The sequence below is a fragment of the Chenopodium quinoa genome, unplaced genomic scaffold (genome assembly GCF_001683475.1).
Source record: "Chenopodium quinoa cultivar QQ74 unplaced genomic scaffold, ASM168347v1, whole genome shotgun sequence".
Lineage (NCBI taxonomy): Eukaryota > Viridiplantae > Streptophyta > Magnoliopsida > Caryophyllales > Amaranthaceae > Chenopodium > Chenopodium quinoa.
In genome coordinates, this window is record NW_018742914.1 from 6,545,836 (window position 1) to 6,571,150 (window position 25,315).

General features: G+C 32.3%; 3 protein-coding genes across 3 annotated transcripts; 2 read left to right on the plus strand and 1 right to left on the minus strand.

Annotated features, from left to right (window-relative positions):
• Window positions 1–6,170: 6,170 nt before the first annotated feature.
• LOC110728057 (1-aminocyclopropane-1-carboxylate oxidase homolog 1-like) lies at window positions 6,171–9,242 on the plus strand. Its single transcript, XM_021907672.1, has 3 exons — window positions 6,171–6,925; window positions 8,384–8,708; window positions 8,831–9,242. Exons 1-3 carry the CDS (start codon window positions 6,381–6,383, stop codon window positions 9,101–9,103), a joined length of 1,143 nt encoding a protein of 380 aa, XP_021763364.1. The 5' UTR covers window positions 6,171–6,380; the 3' UTR covers window positions 9,104–9,242.
• A 2,934-nt stretch (window positions 9,243–12,176) lies between these two features.
• LOC110728058 lies at window positions 12,177–19,549 on the minus strand. The gene is made up of 8 exons (XM_021907673.1): window positions 18,867–19,549; window positions 17,469–17,592; window positions 17,002–17,128; window positions 14,776–14,889; window positions 14,141–14,339; window positions 14,011–14,056; window positions 13,242–13,317; window positions 12,177–12,765 (listed from the first exon to the last, which is right to left on the minus strand). Exons 2-8 carry the CDS (start codon window positions 17,523–17,525, stop codon window positions 12,359–12,361), a joined length of 1,026 nt encoding a protein of 341 aa, XP_021763365.1. The 5' UTR covers window positions 17,526–17,592; window positions 18,867–19,549; the 3' UTR covers window positions 12,177–12,358.
• A 764-nt stretch (window positions 19,550–20,313) lies between these two features.
• LOC110727784 (protein LYK2-like) lies at window positions 20,314–23,031 on the plus strand. The gene has a single exon (XM_021907359.1). The coding sequence runs from the start codon at window positions 20,349–20,351 to the stop codon at window positions 22,422–22,424; it is 2,076 nt and encodes a 691-aa protein (XP_021763051.1). The 5' UTR covers window positions 20,314–20,348; the 3' UTR covers window positions 22,425–23,031.
• The last annotated feature ends 2,284 nt before the right edge of the window (window positions 23,032–25,315 follow it).

Sequence of the window (25,315 nt, forward strand, 5' to 3'; positions counted from 1 at the left end):
GACTAATGAAAAAAATTGAAAGCTGGTATCTAAGATATGTGACAAATATTTCTTGTAGGTTCATTTTATTTAAAGCTTGTTTCTCCATATTTTAATTGGGCCGAATGCTACATTTATATTTTGGGCCATATATTGGGCTTTTTAATTTTGATCTGTGTATTAGTCTCACGCTTTAAGTCAGCACAATGGCTATGACTATCTGATCTGCTGTGGTAAGACGATCTCATTGAAAATTTATAATACCTTCGTTTTAAAAATTTGATCCACTTATTATTCATGTGGTTAAAATTAAATAATTTTGACCATATTTTTTTATATATTGGATTTCCCAAATATCATCTTTTTATAATTTCACTTATAGTCAAAGATGTTTATTAAAGACCATATAAATGTAAAATGAATCAAATTTTCAAGAACAAAGGGAGTATTTGGTTAGTCAAGCTAATTAGTAATTATTTATGCCTTTTGTGGCTCATTCGCACTAAAAAATAATAATACTCTATAAACAATAAATAACCATTAAAAACCTCTGTTTAAAAATTAATAGTATACTCCCTCGATCTTTATTTACCTACCTAACATACTTTGGCCTTCTGCATTATCCACCTATCTTTTTTTTTTTTTTTTTTTGGAGTATTAGGTTAATAGACTTGTTTGTGTTAGACTTGATCAACATAAGCCCGACCCAATTTTGGTTGTTGGATTCTTAATTTAGTTATTTGAGAGAGAAAGTGTGTATCTTTTAAGCTTCAACCTAAAGATGGGCACGGGCCGTGTTGGTACGCAGGCGGCACGAGCCCGACACGACTCCGGCATGGCGGCCCACTTGTGGGCCGTGCCGTGAACAAAAAATGAAATCCAGCACGGGCACGGCACAGGCACGGCGGGCGGCACGCCGGCACGACCCATGTTCAATTATATTAAAACTTATTTAATTAAGTTTATTTATTTATATAAACTTATTTAATTAAATAAACTAAATTAATTAATAAGGGTTCGTTTGGCATCACTGTGGTTTTCTGTTTTTTGGTTTTTTGTTTTTTAAAAGTATATTATATATGTCACATAATGAATCAAAAAATATTTAGACTGCTTAAAATCATGATAATTTTGAAAACTGACAACAGAAAAGTAGAAACACGTTTTTCTTGTTTCCTGTTTTTGGTTTTTAGTTTTTAGTTTTCAAAAAAAATAGGAAACTGAAAACCAAAAATGATACCAAACAAGCCCTAAATAAATAAGTTTATTTATATAAACTTAATTAAATTAAAGTTGTTCAAAAATAATATATTAACATTAACATAAAAATCTAATATCTAATATATATAAATAAAGTAGGCATTTTTGGAGAGCTTTGAGAGCGCCACATAAGAAAAGTTATATTTTCGACCAATTAAAAATTAGATTTCTATTTTATTTTAGAATTAAAAAAATCACTCGCCACCTAAACAAAAGCGACGAATGAAATTTTAAATTTTTGCCACGTAGGTAAAAACGACGAATAGTAATTTATTAGGATTTTAATTATTTAAGAACACTAAATTTTATCATTTTTATTTGATACAAAACTAAAAACTTTCTTTAGATATTAGGATTTATATTATTTAAAAAACTAAAAATTATATTTTGATATTTAAAAAATATAAATTATCACTTGATGTTAATGGTTTTATGTAAATATCTGATGATATGATACTTTCATACAATATTTTAAAACTTATAATGCAAGAAAAAAATTAAGAGATCACCAAAAATATATTTATATAAAAAATGTTTATGAAAATTCGTGCATCGCACGCCACATAAGCAAAAGTAATATTTCGACCAATAAAAAATTAGATTTATATATTAATTTAGAATTTTAATATTCAGTCGCCATTTAAGAAAAAATTAACAAATGAAATTTGAGAATTAAAAACAAAAAATAGTAATTTAAGATTTAAATTATGAAAAAAAACAAAAATTATCTTTTATATTATCTTTTACATTAGGATTTATATTATTTTAACAAATAATTAGAAATTAAAAAATATGTTTGATTTAATGATTTTATCTAACTATCCGATGAATGAGATAATATTTATTTCAATTTATAAAATCAAGTTCTATATACGTAAAATTTGAATAAGAATAATTTAAAAATTAACAAAATATTTTACCTTAAATTAATGTTAAAATAATATAATAAAAAATAAAAACAAAAAAAATATTAAGAAATTACAAAAAAAATACACAAAATTAAATATTTAAAAACCGTGCATCGCACGGGCTTACATCTAGTATATAAATAAAATAGGCATTTTTGGAGAGCATTGAGAGCGCTACATAAGAAAAGGTATATTTTCGACCAATTAAAAATTAGATTTCTATTTTATTTTAGAATTAAAAAAATCACTCGCCACCTAAACAAAAGTGATGAATGAAATTTTAAATTTTTTCCACGTAGGTAAAAACGAAAAATAGTAATTTATTAGGATTTTAATTATTTAAGAACACTAAATTTTATCATTTTTATTTGTTACAAAACTAAAAATTATCTTTAGATATTAGGATTTATATTATTTAAAAAATTAAAAATTATATTTTGATATTTAAAAAATATAAATTATCATTTGATGTTAATGGTTTTATATAAATATCTGATGATATGATACTTTCATACAACATTTTAAAACTTATAATGCAAGAAAAAATTCAGAGATCACCAAAAAAAATATATATATACAAAATGTATATAAAAATTCGTGCATCGCACGCCACATAAGCAAAAGTAATATTTCGACCAATGAAAAATTAGATTTATATATTAATTTAGAATTTTAATTTTCAGTCGCCATTTAAGAAAAAATTAACAAATGAAATTTGAGAATTGAAAACAAAAAATAGTAATTTAAGATTTAAATTATTAAAAAAAAAACAAAAATTATCTTTTATATTATCTTTTACATTAGGATTTATATTATTTTAACAAATAATTAGAAATTAAAAAATATATTTTGATTTAATGATTTTATCTAACTATCTGATGAATGAGATAATATTTATTTCAATTTATAAATTCAAGTTCTATATACGTTAAATTTGAATAAGAATAATTTAAAACTTAACAAAATATTTTACCTTAAATTAATGTTAAAATAATAGAATAGAAAATAAAAACAAAAAAATATTAAGAAATTACAAAAAATATATACAAAATGAAATATTTAAAAACCGTGCATCGCACGGGCTTACATCTAGTATTATTAAAAATAAAAATAAAAAAAAATTACGATTGGCCCGCAGCCCGGCATGGCACTCGGGCCTTGCCGTGGGCTGGGGTGTGCCAAAATTTGGCACGACACGACACGACCCGCTGCGAAGCCGGCTTGGCACGAGCCCCCAGCACAGCCCAGGACGGCCCGGCACGGCACGATGCCCACCTTTATTTCAACCTAATCGAGCTTGATTGATAAGCAGGGGCGGAATAGGGGGGTTGGGGTAGGTCATGGCCACCCCCTTGATTCAGTATAACAATTAATTTTTCATTTGTTTTAAGTCTTTGCTTCATAGCTCAGTTGGTTTAGTAAATGAGAACTTTAAGGAATCCGCGTGTCTAGAGTTCGTTGTTGTTTCTGCATTTTTTTTATCCTTCTATTCTTTTGACACGAGCACACACCACCTAATTATTTTCTAGGGAGAGACACAATAGTATGCATGATGTGGTTTTTTTTTTAGGTAGAGGGGGTTTGTTTGATTGAATTAAAAACATTTTTGCCATTATTATATTTTAGAGTTATCTTAGTGTGTGGATTGTGTTGTATTCAATGATTGTGATTTATTCTCGTATATAATAGGGTTCCCACATAAAGACCTATTCTACCCGTTAGTAACACCTTTACTAATGAGTTTTTCCCACATTTACTAACAAATTCAAGCCGTCCGTATTCACCTGTTTTCTTGTTGTGTATGTAAATGCTTGTTCAAAATCTTACAACTACCCACAATTATTATCGATATACATACATTGTATAATGAAAAATATAGAACATTTATAAGGGATTCCCTCCAATAATGAAATCATGTATAAGTAAATTATTTTAAGCTAAATAACACACATAAATTTTAATCTTAAAAATATTTACAAAAATTATTATATAGTGCTTTCTTTAAAATATAAGATTTGAATTATTACGTAAATGTGTCTTGTTACAAGACAATTATTATCGTAGTCTAGAGAAGGAAATTGCAAAATATGACCTTAGTTTTTCATGTGCAAATTCAACTTATGCATTTGTGTTTGTGAATTAAAGTATTGGTGCACAAGAAGTGTGACATCTGAGTGGAATCAATAAGAAGTGTGACATCTGAGTGGAAGCAATAAGAAATAGTGTAACATCTGAGTGGAATTAATAATTATTATATATCGTGATCAAATTAAGTGAGAATTGTGTGATGATTAAAAAAATGTTAGTTTGTTGGTTAGATAATGTTGAGTCATTTATCACATGATTTTCTTTACAAATTATTACATGATAGAGGGAGCAATGACCTCAAGTTTCTTGTGTTTACCTACCAATTAATTTGATAACTAGTGTGGTTCGGGCGATGTCTCGAATTGCTAGTTTGTTTTTCTTTGATTTAATAATTTATAATTAATTCTTCATGCATATATTCTACCAAGATAGCTATAGCTATGAGTTTTAATTCAATTTTCATAGGCAAAGGTTTTTTATTAACTGAATTTCATTATATTTTATTATGTGATATAGAAATTTTAATCTATCATTTAATTTGATTACTTCTAATTAATTTGAATTATCACATAGACTAGCATGTCGATTACTACAATTAGTGCACGATCTTTGCCTTATTTCTATCAAGATAAGGAGTACAAGTTTTAATTAAGTTTGTTCCTGAGATATAAAGCTCTTGGTGATGTAGAGAAATCACCTAATGGTTGAACAAATATTTGTTAAATTAATAAAACCTCAATTTGTTCAATTAAAATCTCATCTTTTACCTTTTTAATTTAATTATTTACATTTTAGATTACAAAATTACAAAAATATTTGGTTCCAAATATTGTGTCTTTGTTAATGTGAAAAACATAATTAATAGATGGCATTCAATTATTGGTTTATAATCTTAAGTTAATGAGAATATGACTACATGAGATATATGGGTATATAAATTGTGCCTAATTCTAATATTTCCTTACTATCTACCCCTATTATTTCAAATAAAGGGTAATATTTGTGAGATATAAAAAATTTCCTCGTTGAAAAAAAAAGAAGCGAGGTAGTAATTTAGACATCCTTTAAGATTGTGCAATTGACACATACATAACTTATTTTAAAATGGAGGGAGCACTAGATAAATAAATTTAAAACAAATAATTCTTTTTGTGGGAAAATGAATGAAGCAAAAGTGGTGTGATATATACGCAAAAGCATTATAGTACTCTTTCCGTTTATAAATACTTGCTCCATTTCTACTTTAAAATATAGTCGAGTGGGTACTTGTTGTAATCGTCTCAATGAATAGATTATTAATTTTCAATTGTTAGAATTTATACTTATTAACAGTTAAAGATAAAATTGATCAAAAATTTGCATCTGCATACGTGCTCAGGTTAAATGAGTCTGGAGTTTTTTTTTTTTTTTTTTTTTTTTTAGTAATTGACACAACTTGACTATTTATACTTATTAGTAATTATAACTATAGATTTTGGGTAATGTATGATAATCAATTATTATTATACAATATTTAAATAAATATTAATGCCGAGTTAAACAATATCAACTTTTTTTTTTGGATAATTTTTATTCATGTTTAATTATATACGGAGTATAATAGTAGTCAAAATCATGCATGAGAATCTGTGCCAAGTTTAAATGTGTCAATTGTTATGAAACGGAGGTAGTATTACTTTATTTGTCTAATATTCTCTCACATGATACACCAATAATGCCTTATGCTTTTTATGCACTAACTATATGTTGATTCTTTCCAATTAATGAGATTGATATGGGCTAGTCAAATATCTCACATGATAGAGCAATAATGCCTCATGTATCTTATGCACTGGCAATCTGTTGATTATTTCCAATTAATGAGATTCACATGGGCTAATAAGCTATCTCATATGATAGAGCAATGACCTCATGCCTCATATGCACTAGCTATATGCTGATTATTTCCAATTACTGAGATTCACATGGATAAGCAAGCTGATTAGGTCATGATTTCCTCATGAATCTGATCTACCAATATTATTTATATATATAGTGCATAAGTCTTCTTATAACTTTCATCAATCCTAAAATACTCTAAACCAAAGAAAAAAAAAATCATTTTCAAGCTATTTCATCCTTGGTTCAAAAATATTTATAGATCCAATGGACACCCAAAATGCAATTAATGAAACACAAAGTAGCTATGATCGAATCGGTGAACTTAAGGCGTTCGATGAAGGAAAACTTGGGGTAAAAGGGCTTGTAGATGCAGGAATCAAAAAAATTCCTAACATGTTCATTAGGCCACTTGAGGATCGTCTAAAAGATTTTGGCACATCTTCCAAAAATAAAAGTGTGCCAATAATAGACTTTGCTTCTCTCAGTGATGAAAATAATGATCGAACTGCAGAAATTGCCAAGGAAATAATTGTGGCATCTAAAGAATGGGGATTTTTTCAAGTGATTAATCATGGTGTTCCTGAAGAATTATTAGAGAAGATGATTGATCGATGTCGAATGTTTCATGAGCAAGATGCTGAAATGAAGAAAAAGTTTTACACTCGCGATTTTCAATCAAAGTCTGTGTACTTTTTTAGCAACCACGACTTGTATAAGTCAAAGGCTGCATGTTGGAGAGACACTTTTTATGTTAATGCCCGACATACAGGCGGTGAAGTCGATCCTAAAGAGTTGCCTCCTATATGCAAGTAAGTTTGTATTTGTCTCACATAATGTTGACTTTAATTTATTTATTTTCCAAATCAATTAATTGATGTTAATCATACATGAAATATATATATACTCCTTTTGTACTTAATAATAGTCTCATTTTACTAATAAATTTTTTTTTCTAAATAAAAATCTCATTTTACCGTTATGTTTTATTCACTTTTGAGCAACCAAACTCACTAGTTTTTTTTTTAATATTTTTTTTAATTTACATTTCATCAACCAAACCTTAGCTTTCTAGGTTTATTTATTTATTAATTTTCTTACTCAAATCGTTAAACAACCAACCACAACAATTTTTTTCATTCTCCTTCTGAAAATTTTTGCAAAAGACAAATGAGGCTTTAAATTGGTGGCAAAGGGAATATAATTTTCCCTAAAATCTAAGCCTACATACATCAAATAGTCTATTACATAAATTAAAACTCACAAATTCACTATCAGAGTTTGGTTTTTAAACAACTTATCAGTATATGTAGAGATGACAATGGACCTTAGACTCGGTTTGTATCAATTAAGTGGTCGGGTTTATATCATTTTATAAGATTTAAATATTTTAATTTTGGACTCAACAGATTCGAATCCATATTTGAGATCCGATTTTTGTTTATCTTTGACCTGTGGATCACTGGATCCTATTTTATTTTATATTATTGTATGTAAAGTGTATTTATTATCTAATTTAAACTTTTTATAATAATAAAAATTCTCCAAGTGTTTCTCTTGTGTAGTGTTAAAATTTATTAAATTTGTAACTTTAAAATATATTTTCTTCGTTAATTTTTAATTGATAAATTTGACTTTGTCCTAAGCACTATCCAAATAAGTTACTAGTACTTTGATTTGTTTTTATGGTTTATTCTATGAGGTTTTGCTTTGTCTCAAAATCTAATTCTCTTGTCAAAAAAAATTATTTGGGATTGAATATATTTTTTTTTTTACAAAATCTAATTCCAAATATATATATATATATATATATATATATATATATATATATATATATATATATATATATATATATATATATATATACAAAATTCGCTCATTGATGATTGAATATTTTAACCTATGAAATTATGTGTTAGCAAGTGTTTGAATGAAATGTGTTGACTTAAATGAAACAGTGATATTTTTTTATTTTTGGGAATTGTTTTTGTTATTTAGGAAAACGAATGGTATAATCCTGCAAGTTAGATAAATTAACTTTTTTTTGACACGTAGATAAATGAACTTAAAATAATTTTCCATTTGGGTTTGTTTTTTTTTTTTTTTTTTTTTTTTTGTTTTTTTGTTTTTTTTCAAAAATTAATATGAAATATGAAAAATAATAATGTTTTAAAAACCAAAAAATATACATAAATTATGTACTCTACAATTCAATTAGTTGGTTTTAAAATTATATGTATGTACATTTGAAAATTAAATTCATTTTGCAGGGATGTAATATTAGAGTATATTAACCCTATGCACAAGCTTGGTGATCGCATACTTATGTTAATATCAATAGGTCTTGGACTTGAATCCGAATGCCTTGGAAATATGGCAAAAGGTACAAAAAGTTGGTCAATAGCTAACAACTATTACCTAGCATGTCCGGAACCAGAATTAACCATGGGAACTGATGCTCATGTTGATACTTCATTTATTACAATACTTTTACAAGACAGTATTGGTGGACTTCAGGTTCTTCATGAGAATAAATGGGTTGATATTGAGCCTGTTACTGGTGGTTTGATTATTAACTTTGGAAACATACTTCAGGTTTTCTTCGTTTCCTTATATATTTAAATTTTTAAACTTTCTAGTTCTTAGATTAATGTGTAAATTTCAAGCTTTACATTGCAGTGATACACTATATCTAATTTTTATCTTATATCTTACAGATGATAACCAACGATATGATAAAAGGTGCATGTCATCGAGTGATTGCGAAAAGTGCTGGACCAAGGCTTTCTGTTGCATTCTTTTTTAGTGGTGTTTTCTCATCTGAGAAGATACATGGTCCAATAAAGGAGTTAACATCAGAAGATAATCCATCTATTTATAGGAAATTCTCAACAGAGGAAATTATCAAAAGCTTTTTCTCTAAATCACTTGAAGAGGTTGGAGACAATCTTGATTATTTCAAACTTAAGTACCATGGTGATGGAAACTAATCAATATCAAAGGAAAGATCGTGACAAAATTGTGTTCAATGCTAGACAATAAACAAACTTATCTTATCTTTGTAGCAACTAGCAATATATGTTTTCTTTATAATTGCATAAAACTCTTTTGTTACTTTTTTTTTTAGTGTTTTAAAAAAAAAAAAATATATATATGTATGCTTAATATATAAATCAAATTGATGTATTATTAGAAATATGAATTAAGCTAAGTGAACTACCTTCAGAACTCAGAAGCCTTACCAGTTACCACCTTTACAAAGAGTACAAAATTAAGCAAAGTACATACAATTTTCTTACATGAACTTGTCAGCTTGAAAATAAATCTAAGTATTTTTCTTCTAACATTATAAAAAATATAACCTTTTTATTCCTTTATCAATTAAGGATAGAAAATGAATGGAAGATAGAGAACATAGTTTTTGACATAAACTTTAATGAGCTAAAAAGGACACCAAAAATATTTACAACATTAAGTAAATGAGGAAGGAAAATAAGTGACCATAGTCTAATAACACAAACCGAGTCACTTTTAATATGCATGTGACTCATTACCCTTAATAATGGGTTTTATGGGGTACCTTTTGTACCTTCTCTATCTATTAACATAACATAAATCCCGAAATGAGAAATGAGCAAACATATTTGAAATGTGCAAATGTATTTTGCTCAACTTGAAATGAGCAACATTGTTTTGCTTGCATCAATCGGCTAAAATGAGCAATAATGTTTCCCCAATTGAAGATAGGAGTAATCATAAGTCAAATGATATGATTATGATGACTATAACACCTTATTATGTTCATCCAAATGTATACAATTCTAAAACATATCAGATACAGAGAATATGTCAACAAGTACCTCCGAAATCCGGATCATCCAAAAGTCGAACTGGACCAAAACTACGATTCAAAAGATGAACTATAGTCCCAATCATAGGTCTTTTTTTTTTTCGGGAACAAAGTAAAATTTATCTAAAAACACATTAATTTAGCATATTCATAACATATTAACACAAGAAATAGTATATGAGCAAATTCAATCGATTTATGAAACATTAATTAGCAAAATTAACATAATAAATTTCATCAAACAAAACAAAAAATTATCAAACAAACCCTAAATTTTTTTTTAAAAAATAATAAAAATAATAATAATTAAAAAAAAAAAAAACAGATTAGTTTCTCATGTTTATCTTTTGATATTGTTATTCATGTATAGATCTTAGGAAGTATGTTCCTATTATCATGCTTACTGTAACAACCTATATACTTGCCAGCAATGATAATCATCAAATTTTCTCAATCTTCTTCCATCAAAAAAAAAATTATACTTTAAAATCCGTTTTATCCTTATTATCAATACTCTTTATTTGATTGTTTGAGTGTTGTAATAAACATAAACATGGAGAAGAGTTATGCAGATCTTCCTTTTGAATTGACAATCAAATTAGTGGAACACATTGAGTCTCATCAAGATTTTGAAACTTTTGGTTTAGTTTGTACCACTTGGCGAAACGCAATGATACTCACCTCTAGATATGCAGCTTCACACCAAACTCCGTGGTTCATGCTCCCTCCTGAGCCCTTGTTGGAATACTCCTCCAAGGCTCGCCTTTTCCGGCTCTATAACCGCTCCATTAGACGCGTGCACTTGCCATCTCTCAACGATGACAGTGATAGTAGTTATGATAGCGAGGAGGATGACATTGATAGTGACAATGATGATATTGATGACGAGGACTGTTATATTATTGTTAAGGAAAAAATTTGTAATCGAAACTTGAATTCTTCACGAGGGTGGCTAATTTTCTTGGATTATTATTTCGGTGAAAGAGAGGCAAATGTATCTCTAGTGCATCCTTTTACTAAAGAAAGAATTAGAATTCCTTCGCTTTTATATAAGGAAGATGATGCATACAATCTTTACAACGATTACAACGACTCGATTTTTGCTCTTTCGGATTGTCCAAATTCAAACACTTCTCATTTCACGCTTGCTGTTGTTTTAAGGGAGTCTTGGACAATGTACCATCTTGCCGGGTTTTGGAATAGCAAGGAGAATAAGTGGGTTGTCACGAAGCTTCCTTATGTACAAGATGTGACTGATATCGCCTTTTACAAGGGTGAGTTCTATGTTGTCGATAGTGAAGGGAGAATGGTTGCGGCTAGTGGGTTCGATGAAGTTATTCGACCTTTGGTTACAAAAGGCGCTTGGACGTCAGAGAGATTTAGTAGGTGGAGCAATGTGTACTTGGTTGAATAAGCAGGGATGTTGTTACAAGTCCTGCTTTTCTATGAAGGAGCGATGTCGAGGTTCAGAGTTTGGGAGGTAGATGTTGTTAATGGAGAGACTAAAGAAGTGAAGAGTTTGGGGAATAGAGCGCTTTTTTTGGGTCCTAATTCTTGTTTCTCAATGGAGGCATCTCCACATTGTTGTAAGCCTAATTGCATATACTATGTTAGTGATTTAGGAATGCACAAAAAAATGGGTGTCTATGATTTGAGCTCTGCCCAAAAAATTGAGGACTATATTGATCCAATGTTGGCAAATTTAGGAGCATCTTTTTGGGTTGAGGTTCCTTCTGGCTTTCCATATTCTAGGCTATAGTAACAAATCATTCGAATCGCTCTTTAGATCTTTATTATTGTACTCCCTCCGTCCCTTAATTAGATTCCTACTTCTTTTTCGAATGTTACATAGTTCAAGATAATGTATTGCACAATCCATGCTTTTGATTGAGAAATAAAAAGTGTCCATTACATAGACTATTCAGGATTTCAGGTCCTTTAATGGCACAGCAAGACACTGCACTTAGGCGGGAAGCAAAATAAGTCTTCAAAAACACTACTAATTATTCACCATAGTAACTATGATCAACTTGAAATCATCATCATCTTGATGATATTGCAAGTATGGAGCATTTAGAAACGGAGGGAGTAATCAGCAATCCACCTATTGTTAATCCAACACTAGAATAAATTTTCTGTAATTTTTTTGGTCAATTGGGTTCATGGTGTACATCATGACCACAAGTGCAAGAAAATAATTTTCAATACAAGTATTCATTTATTAGCATTTGAATAAAAGGTTTAGTAAGTGTTATATGTACCCATAAATGTTAAAATTGATGTGTAGATTTTACCTAAGATGTACATAAAATGTAAAATTATCTAGACCTAAAAAAAATCAGATGGGACAAATATTAACATGTTTCCACTGCCATACGAAAATTAATTATAAGATTTATAACATATCACTAAATAATTGATCTTCCAGATCCTTAGCATACTCTAAATCATAATCTTGCTCTTCATTAGGTACCGAATGTAGCTCAGTTTGAGCTTGTTGAATATCGCCATTATTGACCAATGGTGATTCATTTCCCATAAGAAGCTCCATGAAACCAGTGTGTTGTAACTCATCGTCACTTTGCTGCTGTTCAGAAGCAGAAAGTAGCATTGGTTGCTCGTGCTGTCTCTCTCTTCTCTCATGATGAGTTACAACAGAATGCTGGTTTGTTCCTATAAACTGAGTGAACATTTCCTTTTGATTTCCCCACTCCTCATTTATCTTTTGCACTTCATCTCCAATTGTCAGCCTATCATCTGCGATATGTTTTATGTTTTCTATATCGACTACCCTACCAGCCTCTACAAAAGATACAAGAAAAAAATCATTATACCAAATCAGCCACTATGAGGACCAAGAATCACCACTGTACTCAGAACACGAATTCAAAATAACTTTACAATTAATTTTCTCTAGAAACTGATCTTATACTTGGCTTAAGGGGCTAAGACTGCTAACCTAAAAATACTCCAAAAACCTGGGCCAAGTTGTCATTGCAGAAATATGAGATTCAAATAAGGTTATAGGTGTCATTTATACAAGAGTATTAGAATAATTAAGAGATTTAAGACACAGGACATGGTTCCTATGAGTGTATACTGTATAGTGTCAATACATGGTTGCATCTTTGGTTAATGAATGACCTATCAGTAACGGGGTTCAATAAATCAAGACGAAACAGGGGAAAATATTCAAGTCAAGGCACACAGAACATGAGATAACTTTTTGGAATAATGAACCCGACCGAGGCGACAAGCAAAGTAATGGAATAGAATACCTCTGAAAGCAAGATTTTTAGTCCCTTCATATTCTTTGGACATTTTCCTGAGCACTTCAAGGTCAAGTTCCGTGCCCTGTTCCAGAAGTTCGAGTAATTAAGAAACAATCAGCAGCAAAATTGCATTCATAAATTCAAAAGAAAAAACACTCAAGAGTACCACAGATGCGTTTTCCATTAACTAATAATTCACAAAACAATTATACAAGAAAGTTCAAAAGACAGCAGAAAGAAGAATGAAAGAAGAGAAAAAATTGCTCAGAACACTTGATTACAATCTTAGCAATATTTGTATTTTATGCTCACACAAGTTCGTACCCTAAAGAAGAAATAAAATTAACTATCCAAGTTTTTTTAGGTACGCGCAAAAAAAAAAAAAAAAAAAAAAAAAAACTAATAACCACCTCAAAGCGGTTCATTAATGACTCAAAATACGCAACTTTTAAGGTTGAAGCTGTTACTAAACCAAGTAAAATTATAGATAAAAAAAAGATATGAATATATTACGTGGACAGCATCACAAACTGAGAAAGAGGGTAAGGCGCTTTGGAGGTCTAAGACTTATCTAGGTTTCATAGTGATAGTGTAAAATTCAGCCATGTGTGTGTGTCTCTGTGTGGACTATGTCTGTGAGTGTGTATGTGATTCTATCTGTGTGTGATCAATATGCTTGGGCGTCAATCTATACGACAATGATATCATAAGACATTATGTAAATTATAAAATACAATCAACAAGAAACCTGGGATCACAAAAGTATGCAGCATACCATGTCCAGGTGAAGACAACGCTCAATCTCCGTATTAGCCAACAATCTACAAAAAGGAAAAGCAGCAAGATGAGGTCAGTTAAGCAGCTGGATAAAGTTATAAATATTAACTTATGAGTGTTGGGCATACTTTTCATGCATCTTCTTTATGCAGGCATTCTGCACATCTACCAACTCCTTTATCCTCTCGTTCTCAGAATAATCATTTATGTTGACAAAGCCAAACAAGAATACATTCTTCTCTAGCATCCTTTTGACCAAAACAGATACTACTTTGATTCCATTTTCTTTCGCATTTACAACAAGAGCTTTTAATCTTCGTAATTCTCCTGTCAAGTCCATCAAGAGGAAGTTACATACTTACATGACTTGCCTCAAAAAAAGGTGGAGAGTGAAAGGATGTATGCCAATCAATCAAATAAGACATGAGAAAATCTACTTGCCCACCGTTAATAGGACAAGAAAAATAAGATGTTTTCATAATACACCAGTTATTCGGGCCAACTTTTATGATTTCTAGAAACCTTATACTTTATCAATTTGCTGGTTAAGTGTGTAGTAAAGAAAAAATTAGCACGTCCTATATTCCCAGTATATTAGACTGCATGCAGACCCATACAAAAAAAGGGGAAAAGGGGAAAAGGCAAGTTAATCAATTAAAGGTAACTTCTTCAGCTGTGACTTGATTAACTTTGTATCTCATTTAAATCTCAACAGTGAAGTAACAGAAGTTAAAATACTCATACAAAAAAAGCAATAACTCACCAAGAGATAGATAAATCTTGAATGGAGGCTTGAATGGCTGTGTCTCATAGAGACAATAGAGGACATAGAGGGCACCCAATCTCAGTGACAAAGAATTAGTGGAGACCATGTAACCTACACATGATCACGGAAAGATAAAGATCAAAAGAATTCGTCAAACAAAAAAACAATTGAATTTCAAACAGTCAAAAGGCAGTGAATTATCAAGACTCAAAACATCGAAAGGGACAGAATATCAGCCATCAGGGTTGTAGACCTGATAATTAGAGGACAATTAGAAGACTTTTAACCTGCTCTTGACTCTGAACCGATTTTCCGATAATCTGATATGAAATCTCATAACATCAAACAACTTAAACAACACACACACACACACACACACAAAATAAAAAAATAAAATAAAATAAAATTAAATAAAATAAACTACATGTTAGGGAATGTTGAAAAGCTGTATCAAAACCAGGCGTTACTTCTTATATGACTCCATTATAAAATTATTAATATAAGTATGTATACAAATTCACTGGATCCTATAAGCGTCCCGAGGAACAAAATTTGAACCTTCAGATCATCAATCCTTTTCTACAGTTGAATCACATTATATCAATTCAATTGTTGCTTCTGTACCTCATGTATTTCCAGATTTTCCACTCTGCTAACAATTCACATCTGCGTCCATTTTCTCTAACAAAATTTTGACATTTAATTTTAATTGGACATCCTGTGTATCAATGCATAACAACCGTTTGGAAGACGATTAACTCAATAACTTATTTGTGCTGCCAATCTATCCACATCTAGCCCACAGGAGTTTCTAATATTTCCCTTTTCAACTATTTAAATATTCACTTCATCTAGTGAGCTACAAAAATACACGTATTACTCTCTTGATTTGAACCCAGCCAATGTTGATACTAAAGCAATGCACATCAATTCTGCGGATAATGCTAGTCTTATCAAGTTAACGGTGCAATCAATAGCTAAAAATTGTAAGGAAAGTCGTTTTTCAAGGAAATCAATAGTAGCCATCACAAATTCACAAGACTCCATTCAGTGCTGGCTAGAAGATTAAAAGCACTCTTCTTTAAGAAAATGTAACCTCAAAGCTACTGAGATGTGTCATTTAGGAACATTACATTCCTTTCAGCTCTTGTGCAGTACATTTGACCTTACTTGGTCTGTACTCAATAAAACAGCAAGCCAGTGGTCTATTTATTGGCTTGTAGTCTTCTCTACAACCTCTTTTGGTGTTTGTTTAATAGTCTGTGCAGCATGTTTCTATTGTACAGCAGAAAAGTGGCAATATTGCACCACAGGTACCAATATTTCTTCTGTAGCCATAATCACATCTATGCAAACTCTTAAACAAACATAAATGGACTGACAATGCATGCAACTAAGGGAAAGAGAAAAGGTCATACTATAATGGAACAATCATAAATTCCACAGCCATTTGCTTATTTGTCCAGCTAACTGACTTCATAGTTAACTAAATTTCACAATAAATAAAGAATAGGAAAGACTGAAAGAGGTGTTCAGTAGGAAAAAAAAAAATAGAAAATTGGTCAATTACAACAAATGCGTAATAAATGAATATGGGTCACAGTCTCACAGATAAACCCTGCTCCCCGAATATTTGTTAAGGACAAAGTCATACTGCAGATATGTTAATGAAAATATTATATATCAATGGTAAACCCTGAAAATTAAGGCTCTTGGAGAGTTCTATTCTTGTGTCTGCTATAATTATTCCGAACAAGGATAGTGGGAACCACAGATCCAGTTATCAAAAAGCACTAACCATTAAGCCTTCAACTAAATTACCTACTCTTTTAATTAGCAAACAGACTGACAGCAGTATGTTTGTGTGATGAGTCATGAGTAAAATCGCATACTTTTTGTATGTTCCATTTAGGTACGTACTAATACAATTGAAATGCAATTGAACTCTCCTAAGGCCTTATGCTTGGTATAAGCAAGCAGAATATATTACAGTTCTTTTACATTTTCAGTCTTTTGGTTACATCTTACAGAAATGTTGGCATACACCCTAAATAAGCTACATACAATAATTGACATTCAATTATAGTTCATAATATTAGAGGAATAACTAACTATACATTCTTAGAATGATGAAAAGTTCATCATGTTGATCAAACATACAAGATGCATCTTAGGAACAAACTGAACGTCATTGCATCATTAAGCATCAAAGAAGTAACTTACTTATAGAATGGCTGTACAAGACTTGCATAAATATGTTCAAGCCGGTTGAAGGCCGAGCCTCAAATATGTAGGAAAACTTCCGTTCAAGCCATAATTTTTTCATGTCTGCTAAAGTTTTAAGCTCCCCCTACAAGCAAGAAAAAATTTCAATTAATTAGTTGTCAAGAGAAAAAACATGCTTTTAGAGATTTGCATTTAACTATACAAGATTAAAAACAATGCAGTATTGCCAAGAGCAAAGCTATGACAGTAATTCCCCTTCAAAAATCTGGAAGACTATAAACACAACCACGTGAAAGAAAATCAATCCAACAAGAACCAAAGCATACATACTAATAGAAGGAAAGTGACAATATGACAAAAGATTCTAACACCTCCCTCCTAAATAAATGCCTAGAAATTGACTATTAGTGTCTAATCAATCTGAATTGTAGAAATCATTAGTCATATGGCCACAAAAGATGTACCTCAGAAAACTCTTTTAAAAGCTCGTCCAAATCTAGCTTGAAGGGAGAAAAATCCATTGTACAGATTATGCTCAATTAATTTAGTTCCCTTCTTTCTAGTCAAGCTCCAACATGAAACACTGGCCTGCATACAATTGAATGATCTTAGAAGTTGTTTATATTCTATATTGGTAACTCAGAAGAAAATTATTTGATAATGAGTGAAATTCAGTCAGATGCTTTCAAGGGCTCTAATAAAGCTTCTCTTTTTTTTATTCATACGTCATATACAATGATAGATAAGAGAAAACAGCAACAGCATTGAGGTAAGTACTCTTCTTGGAAAAGAGAAATACCTCCACGTGAGTAGTTTAATTAGGATCAATTCAGAAATTAACATGTGGTTTATCATAGTTATTAATACCTCTACCTTTCACAGCTCTACCTCATGTAGATGCCGATATATTACATGGTTTTCCAAGTCAGACACTAAATCGTACTGCATAATATGAATTTTACCCCTTGCCTCTTCCTTATTATTCCCATACCTACCATATTATCAAGAATATCAACTCCTCGGCCTCTAACACTTGCAATTGACACTAAATCACCATCAAAATGTACTAGACAACAATTTCCTTCTTAAAAAAAATAAAAATAAAATAAAATAAAATAAAAAAGCAACAGGACAAATTCTTATTGCTTTATACTTCATATGTGTTATAAACTTAAAACTAGTTTGGTTTATCACTGAATGACTAAACATATAAATGTAAACATAGCTTCATCATCAGACTATTTCATCATGCATATTTGTTTATTACATCGGTTATATACCCCTCCAACATAACTCAGTTGCCATTTCACTTTACGAAGGGCGGGTCTTCGGCCCCAAAGGCCAAAACTACTACTATGGGCATGAGTTTTACTATCTCAGCCTTTACTACTACTATAATTGAAGCCCCAATTTTTTTAGGGTTCATGTGTTTTACTATCCCAGCTACTACTATGGGCACTTTCCAGATGAAAATTGGCATCAAAATCAAAATCAAAATTTTACTAATACCACCAACACCATGAAGAATCATAACATTACATAATATATTATAACTTAAAACTAGATGAAATTTACAAACAAACCTCAAAATTATCAAAAGAATGAAAAATAAAATTGGCGCCAAAATTCAAATACATAAGCAGAACAAATAGAATGAGGTGAGCTCAAATACTCATATTATCATCAACAACAAAAAACATTCAGCTAAATCGGAAAACAAACCCTAGATAAAAAATTTAAAAAAAAAGAGAGAAAAATTCGGCAGTTTTTAATCATAAAACTAACGACTAAAAATTATAATCTAAGAACTTATCAATGAATCATTCAAAAATTTAGGGTTTGAAGTTTAGACGAAAACTTACACATTCAGCGATCGAATGAACAGATCGACGGAGAAGAAGGATCGCCGTCAACGGCGGAGCGGTGGACAGAACTAGGGCTTCTGGGACCGGAGAAGGAGGTTTTGGAGGAGAGAGAAAATGATAATGGGCTTGGGAAGTGGGTGATTGGATTGGGCTTTTGTGGGATTGAAAGAATAAGACCAACTGACAGACTAATTGACCTTGATGAGGTTAAGGTAAAAGAGATGGATATTGATTGTTTTTTAAGCGAGTCATATCGGACCAGAAGTTCTCACAGGTCAATTCGATTGAGAATCGAGATGTTATTGGTTGGGGTTGTATGGACCATAATTTTTAATGGGGGTGTTGTTGACATATGTTCATAGTTTGGGTGTTATCACTTATCAAGAAGGAAATTAGTATTTTAGTTTGGGATAATTGCTTTAAATGATGTAAGTAGTCTTAATTAATCTCTTTTTTTTTTTAAGTCTGATATTAAGTAATATGGAGGCATTTCGAGTTGAATTTGTAAAATAAAATGTATGTGGAGTTTGTTAGGGAATTTAAATTATAGATATGAGAAGCTGAGTGAATTTAAATAAGAGTGAGGATCATAGTTGTAGAGTTATAATAAAACACTTACTATGTGGTTGACCACACCATGTGGCCAGCCATCCGGCTACTTGATCAATGTTATAAGAGTTATTCTATTAGTAAAAAGTGATTATTCCATCAATGCTTTAAAGGTTACTTTGCTATTTAAAGGGTTTAGAGGATTTCAATTATCATAAGATTGCAGTTTAAAAAAAAGGGATTATTATCATCAACAAGTGTCAGATTTTTGCTCGTTACATTGGTCAATAGGGCTGTTTAATTATATTGAGAACAAAAATCCCCCATACTATATTTTTTCTTATCTATAAATCACAAAAAATAGAGTTTGTGAATAATGTTAAAAGTCAAAACATGTCATCTAATTTAGAACCGAGGAAGTATATACTATATAATCATAATCTTAAACTACGGAAAAAGTAATAATCAATAATAATAAATTCTTATCACAAATTGATCATGAATTCTATAAAACATTGATCAAGTTGAAATGATCTTTTCCATAGACAGAGAATTACATCGGATGCATGTTAAAGTTTCCAAAAAGATTACAATTTTATGTTCTTGAGATAGTTAGCCAACCCAAAAACCATAAACTGTGGAATGTGGGCAATGAACCCAGACAGACAGCTGGAACTATTTGAATAACTATATTAGTACAACTTTAGCACTCCAATACTCTTGTCTATAATCTACACTATATATTATAAATATTTCCTCCTTTTTAAGCACATAATTTTTTATGTTGTATAGATCCAAAATATTCACCTTACTATGCTACAAATATATATACATTTTTACTCCCACTATACTTTAAAAATCCTCTCATTTTTTTAAGTTAATTAGTCCTGTAATATGTTTTATCAGTTATTAGTACTGAATTAATAGCATATGGCTGCTCTAATCACTAAGTTATTCTTCATTTTTTTCTTTTTTCTAGTGTTTGTCCCTATTTTTGCTCATAACAATAAACTCATTAGCTGTGAAAGCAACTCTGTTGAATCAGTAAACTATGAATGTAATCACAATGCGGCCGAAAATCAGTGTAGTACTTATGCTGTTCTTCATACAAATCTTTACTATTCTTCTTTGTATAATCTTACATACTACTTGGGATTGAACAGATTCACAGTTGCAGAAGTGAATGGCTTTTCTCCTAATACTGAGTATCTTTCGAAAAATCAGCCTCTGCTGATTCCTGTCAGCTGCAAGTGTGTCGAAAAAAGCAGAGTTTTTCAAGCAGAACTGATAAAAACAACTGCTGTTGGTGAGAGTTTTGAAGGGATTGCTGATTCTTTGGAAGGGCTAACTACTTGTAAAGCTATTCGAGAGAAGAATGCAGGTATCGCGCCATGGAATCTGTTGGAGAAGATCAAAATATCGGTGCCTGTACGATGTGCCTGTCCTACGAGTTCTGAGATCAGTTCAGGTATCAGACTGTTGGTTTCGTATTCTGTCAGTGCAGGAGATACTTTGTCTTCCTTGGCCTTACAGTTCAATACCACTGCTAAAGCAATAATCAGCGCTAATAAGAGACTGAAAGGAGGTAAAGGTGATTTAGTTCTCAAAGATCATTCACTGTCAGTTCTGATTCCACTGAATCAGAAACCTACTCTAGGATCTCTTGCGAAACCAAAAGAGCCGAGTTTGGGATTGCCATCAAAGATGAGTGGCAAGGCCGCCATTGCTCGAAAGAAGAAAAAGAGAATGATGAAGTTAGGAGTTTCTGTTGGTGTAGTCTGCTTTGTTGTAGTTGCTAGCATTGCGGGTTTTGCAGTATTCTTCTTACTACAGAGGAAGAAAAAAGAGCAGCAAAACTGTCTGTCGGCAAAAATTGTAGATACTGAACTGCAGCAGCTGAGTTTAAGCATACGAACAACAAGCGAAAAGAAGATCTCTTTCGAGGGGTCTCAGAGTACTCTGGATGGTCAAGGTGAAGCAACCCCGCGAAGCAATAGCAAGATGATGTTGGAGAGTTATACAGTCGAGGAGCTACGAAAGGCAACTGAGGATTTTGACAGCCATAACATCGTTGAAGGAAAGGTATATCATGGGCGAATCAAAGGTAAGGATTTGGCAATAAAGTATACCACATTGGAATACATTTCCAAAGTAGATTTAAGCCTTTTTCAAGATGCAATTCATAATCATCCTAACATAATGAGGGTGTTAGGGACTTGTATAATGGATGAAGATGATTCATATTTGGTATTCGAGTATGCCAAAAACGGGTCGTTAAAGGATTGGATTCATAGTGGATTAGCCATGAAAAGCCAATTTATAGCCTCTTGTTCTTGCTTCCTAACTTGGAAGCAGAGGCTTAGGATTTGCTTAGATGTTGCCTTGGCATTGCAATATATGCACCATATAATGCACCCGACTTATGTCCATCGAAACATAAAGAGCAAAAACATTTTCCTAGACGAAGAATTCAACACAAAACTAGGGAATTTCGGGATGGAAAAATGTGTTGAGAATGATACAGAAGACGTAGAGTTTTCCTCTAGAAACCCTTCGTCGTGGGACAAAGGGTACTTAGCTCCGGAGTACATTAAGCAAGGTATTATTTCTCCGAGCATTGATGTCTATGCTTATGGCGTGGTTTTGTTAGAAATGTTATCAGGGGAAACCCCGGTAATGAGTCCTCAAGAAGGAGAAATTGTTATGCTATCCGAAAAAATTAAGTCCATACTCCAATCCGAGAATGTGGATCAATTAAGGGGTTGGATAGACGCGGACTTAGGAGAGAACTACTCGTTTGATGGTGCAATTGCGATGGCAACCCTAGCAAGGGCATGCATCGATGAAGACCCTACGATGAGGCCGAGTGCTGGGGAACTAGTAGAGAAATTGTCAAGACTAATTGAAGAGTCACCTGAAGGAGAACAAACATGTTTAGTCAATGAAAGTTCCTCAAAGCCTTTGGTTCAATCAGCTGCAACCAATAGTAGTAATAGTGACATCTAATATGGTATACATAACATATTAGATAAAACTTATGTTAGTATGTATCATATATTCATATATTACTAAGTTTTGGCATATAATTGTAGCTGCATAAATTTATAATATAAAGTTTTTTTTTTTTTTTTTTTTATGTACAAAGTAACTTTAATCTTGGGGAAAAGGGTTATTAAATAAAATAAATAAACACTCTGTTAGTCTGTTATATCAGTTGTTGTTACTGTAGTTTTTGTTCCCTTGAAATGGTTATAATAATAGTGTGATAAAATAAAGCTGTGTGCTCTCTAAAAAGTCTGGATTTCTACTCATTGAGGAATTCTGATTAACAAAAGTTAAGGTAAATTAGTCTTCCTAGAAATTTGTGCATTTTGACTACTTAGTCAACATCACTTGAAAACTGTAATTTTTACCCCTCAGTAAAAATAATTTGATGCAGATTTTATAGACACAATAGAAGTAAATTTAATAATTTTTGTGTTATGTGGTCTTATGTCTACATAAATGCTACTAATTCAAACTAGGCAATATATTAATCATAGCTTATAGTTAGTTAGATTCTACTCCAGCAAAAATAAAGCAAAAAATAAGGTTTGTTTATGTAATAATTGATAAGCTTTATCTTAATCCACCAAAAAGTTTTTTTTTTTTTTTTTTTTTTTTGAGGAAAACCAAAAAGGTATTCATATAAATGAATTAAATTACATGGGTATGATTGAATTGTTATGACTTAAAACATGATGGGAGGTTTAGTAATCGATACTTCCTCCGTTTTTAAATACTTGCTGCATTTCTATTTTTTGCACTATTTATTTATCCTACTTTGACTAATGTTTGTGATTTATACATAAGAAAAAATATAGTCTTGTGGGTACTTGTCGGAATCATCTCAATGAATAGATTATTAATTTTCAATTGTTAGAATTTATACTTATTGATAATTAAAGATATTAGTGATTAAATATTAGCATCGGCATGCGTGCCCAAGAGAAATGGAGCAAGTATTTAAAAACGGAAGGAGTAGTTTGATACATTATGGTGATGTATTTAATAACAAATCACCTAACTGTACTCTCTTTGTCCAAAATTAATTGTCACATTGTCCTGATCTTTAGTAGGTTAAGGAAATTTCAAGCACATAACTTCACCAAAATAGGAGTAGTTTTAGTCATGTTATTTTAGTTCCTTTTCAACACTAAAATTATTAAGGACATACTATGTGTAAAGTGACTTGTGAAAAACTATTAGTCTATTACTCTTAAAACCTCCTCATGGATTAAAAGAAAGAAAATAAACAAAGGGATTTGAAAATATACAATGAAATGTGTTTTGGGGTTTTCTGATGTCCTGCGGGAGAGCTACAATTCCGAGACTGGAACCGGACGCCTGTACCTGCAAAATAACGGAGACTCCTGAGAGCTCCGCCTCCAACGGTCAAGTTAGTACCTGATTAAGGAGTAATTAATACAGAAATTAAAGTAATAAGGTCTCTCCAGGTGAGAGTATTTAATGTAGGAAATCTGCTTTGCTAGAGAGATCAGCCGGTTATTAGTGTGTTCCGTAATGTTTCTCCTCCGTTCCGTTAATTATTCGGTCCCTCGATTAATGAGGATTAATCGAGTATTTATAGCCTTGGGAAGCGTGCAACTCTCTAGGTTTAAGGTAAACCTAGGGCCGATCGGGCTTCTAGACTGAAATGGGCCTTGATGGCCGGTTGTCCCATTTGGCATGGGTGGACACGTGGCGTGTCTTAAGTGGTCCGTGGAGGACGCGTGGCGGAACCTGGTTGGTCCACTTGTCAAACGGCGCTTGGTGGATAAAAACCCCTAATCATTTGCCCCTCACAGGTGGCACGCGACTGGTCACGTGTCGCCTGTGACAGGCGTCGCACGGTGACAGGCGACGGCCCGTTACAGGTGTCACCTTGCAGACGGCCGGGAGACTCTCCCGCCCAAATTTGAATTCGGAAGCGACCCTTCGCCTTCTCATTTTGCCTATAAAAGGAAGTGCTGACTTCGGTCATTTTCACATTTGAGAATTTTTGCGAGAACATTCGGACCCCTGAACTTGATCTGACATTTTCGGACTTTTTCTGCCTACCGCCTGTTCTGACAAGCCGACTGACCCGAACTTTCAGGACTTCATCAACTGTCATCCGTTCAGGTAACTCAGTTCTCTTACTCTTAATTTTCTTTTTATTTTTTGAAATGGCACCATGGAAGCACACGACACGCCCTAAGTTAGTGATCAGCCGGTCACCGGGGACGGCTGAATCTAGGACTAGGAGTGCCGCCTGCCCTTTTCTGGACCCATCTTTGCCCTTTATACAAAGTCCGACTGAATCTGTGTCTATGCAGAACGTGATGGCCAGAACAAAAAAGACTGCTAGTATATCAAACTCAGACGGCTCCTCCCAAAGGGTACTCCTTAGCGAAACATCTGACCAGGCGCCAGATGTGGAACGAGGCGACTGTCAAGCTGACAGTTCTGAGAGAGGGACCAAGGTGTTCCCTTCTCATCTAACCGTGGACATGTCTAATTTACCTTCTGCTCCTTCTAAGGGAGAGGAGGCGGGCCCCTCTAGGAGAGGGGAGGCGTCGTCCTCTTCGGACTCGTCAGGGGACGAGTCCGATTCCAGCTCTTCTGACCATAGTTCTTCTGACTCAGAAGAAAAACATAACCGCCTACAAGAGGCGAGAAGTTCCCATGCAGTGGAGAAGGGGGATAATTGGGCAGAGCCGTCCGCCTCTTACAGAGAGGAAAACACCCCCTACTACTGCAGGGTGCCCCGGGGCCGGATCGCAACCATGCGAGACAACGTGGCGAGCTTTATTGCTAACCACAAAATGGGCCCGGAGTATTTACTGTTTGTGCCGGATCCAGAAGATACTGTCGTC

Excerpts from the sequence above, each read along its gene's own strand:
- LOC110728057 (XM_021907672.1), top strand. The coding sequence starts at position 6,381 with ATGGACACCCAAAATGCAATTAATGAAACACAAAGTAGCTATGATCGA. Across the intron at positions 6,926-8,383 it reads GAGTTGCCTCCTATATGCAA|GGATGTAATATTAGAGTATA; the intron begins GTAAGTTTGTAT and ends TTCATTTTGCAG. Across the intron at positions 8,709-8,830 it reads ACTTTGGAAACATACTTCAG|ATGATAACCAACGATATGAT; the intron begins GTTTTCTTCGTT and ends TATATCTTACAG.
- LOC110728058 (XM_021907673.1), bottom strand. The coding sequence starts at position 17,525 with ATGGATTTTTCTCCCTTCAAGCTAGATTTGGACGAGCTTTTAAAAGAG. Across the intron at positions 14,340-14,775 it reads CAAGATTTATCTATCTCTTG|GAGAATTACGAAGATTAAAA; the intron begins GTGAGTTATTGC and ends TGGACTTGACAG. Across the intron at positions 13,318-14,010 it reads GTTGTCTTCACCTGGACATG|GGCACGGAACTTGACCTTGA; the intron begins GTATGCTGCATA and ends CTTCTGGAACAG.
- LOC110727784 (XM_021907359.1), top strand. The coding sequence starts at position 20,349 with ATGGCTGCTCTAATCACTAAGTTATTCTTCATTTTTTTCTTTTTTCTA.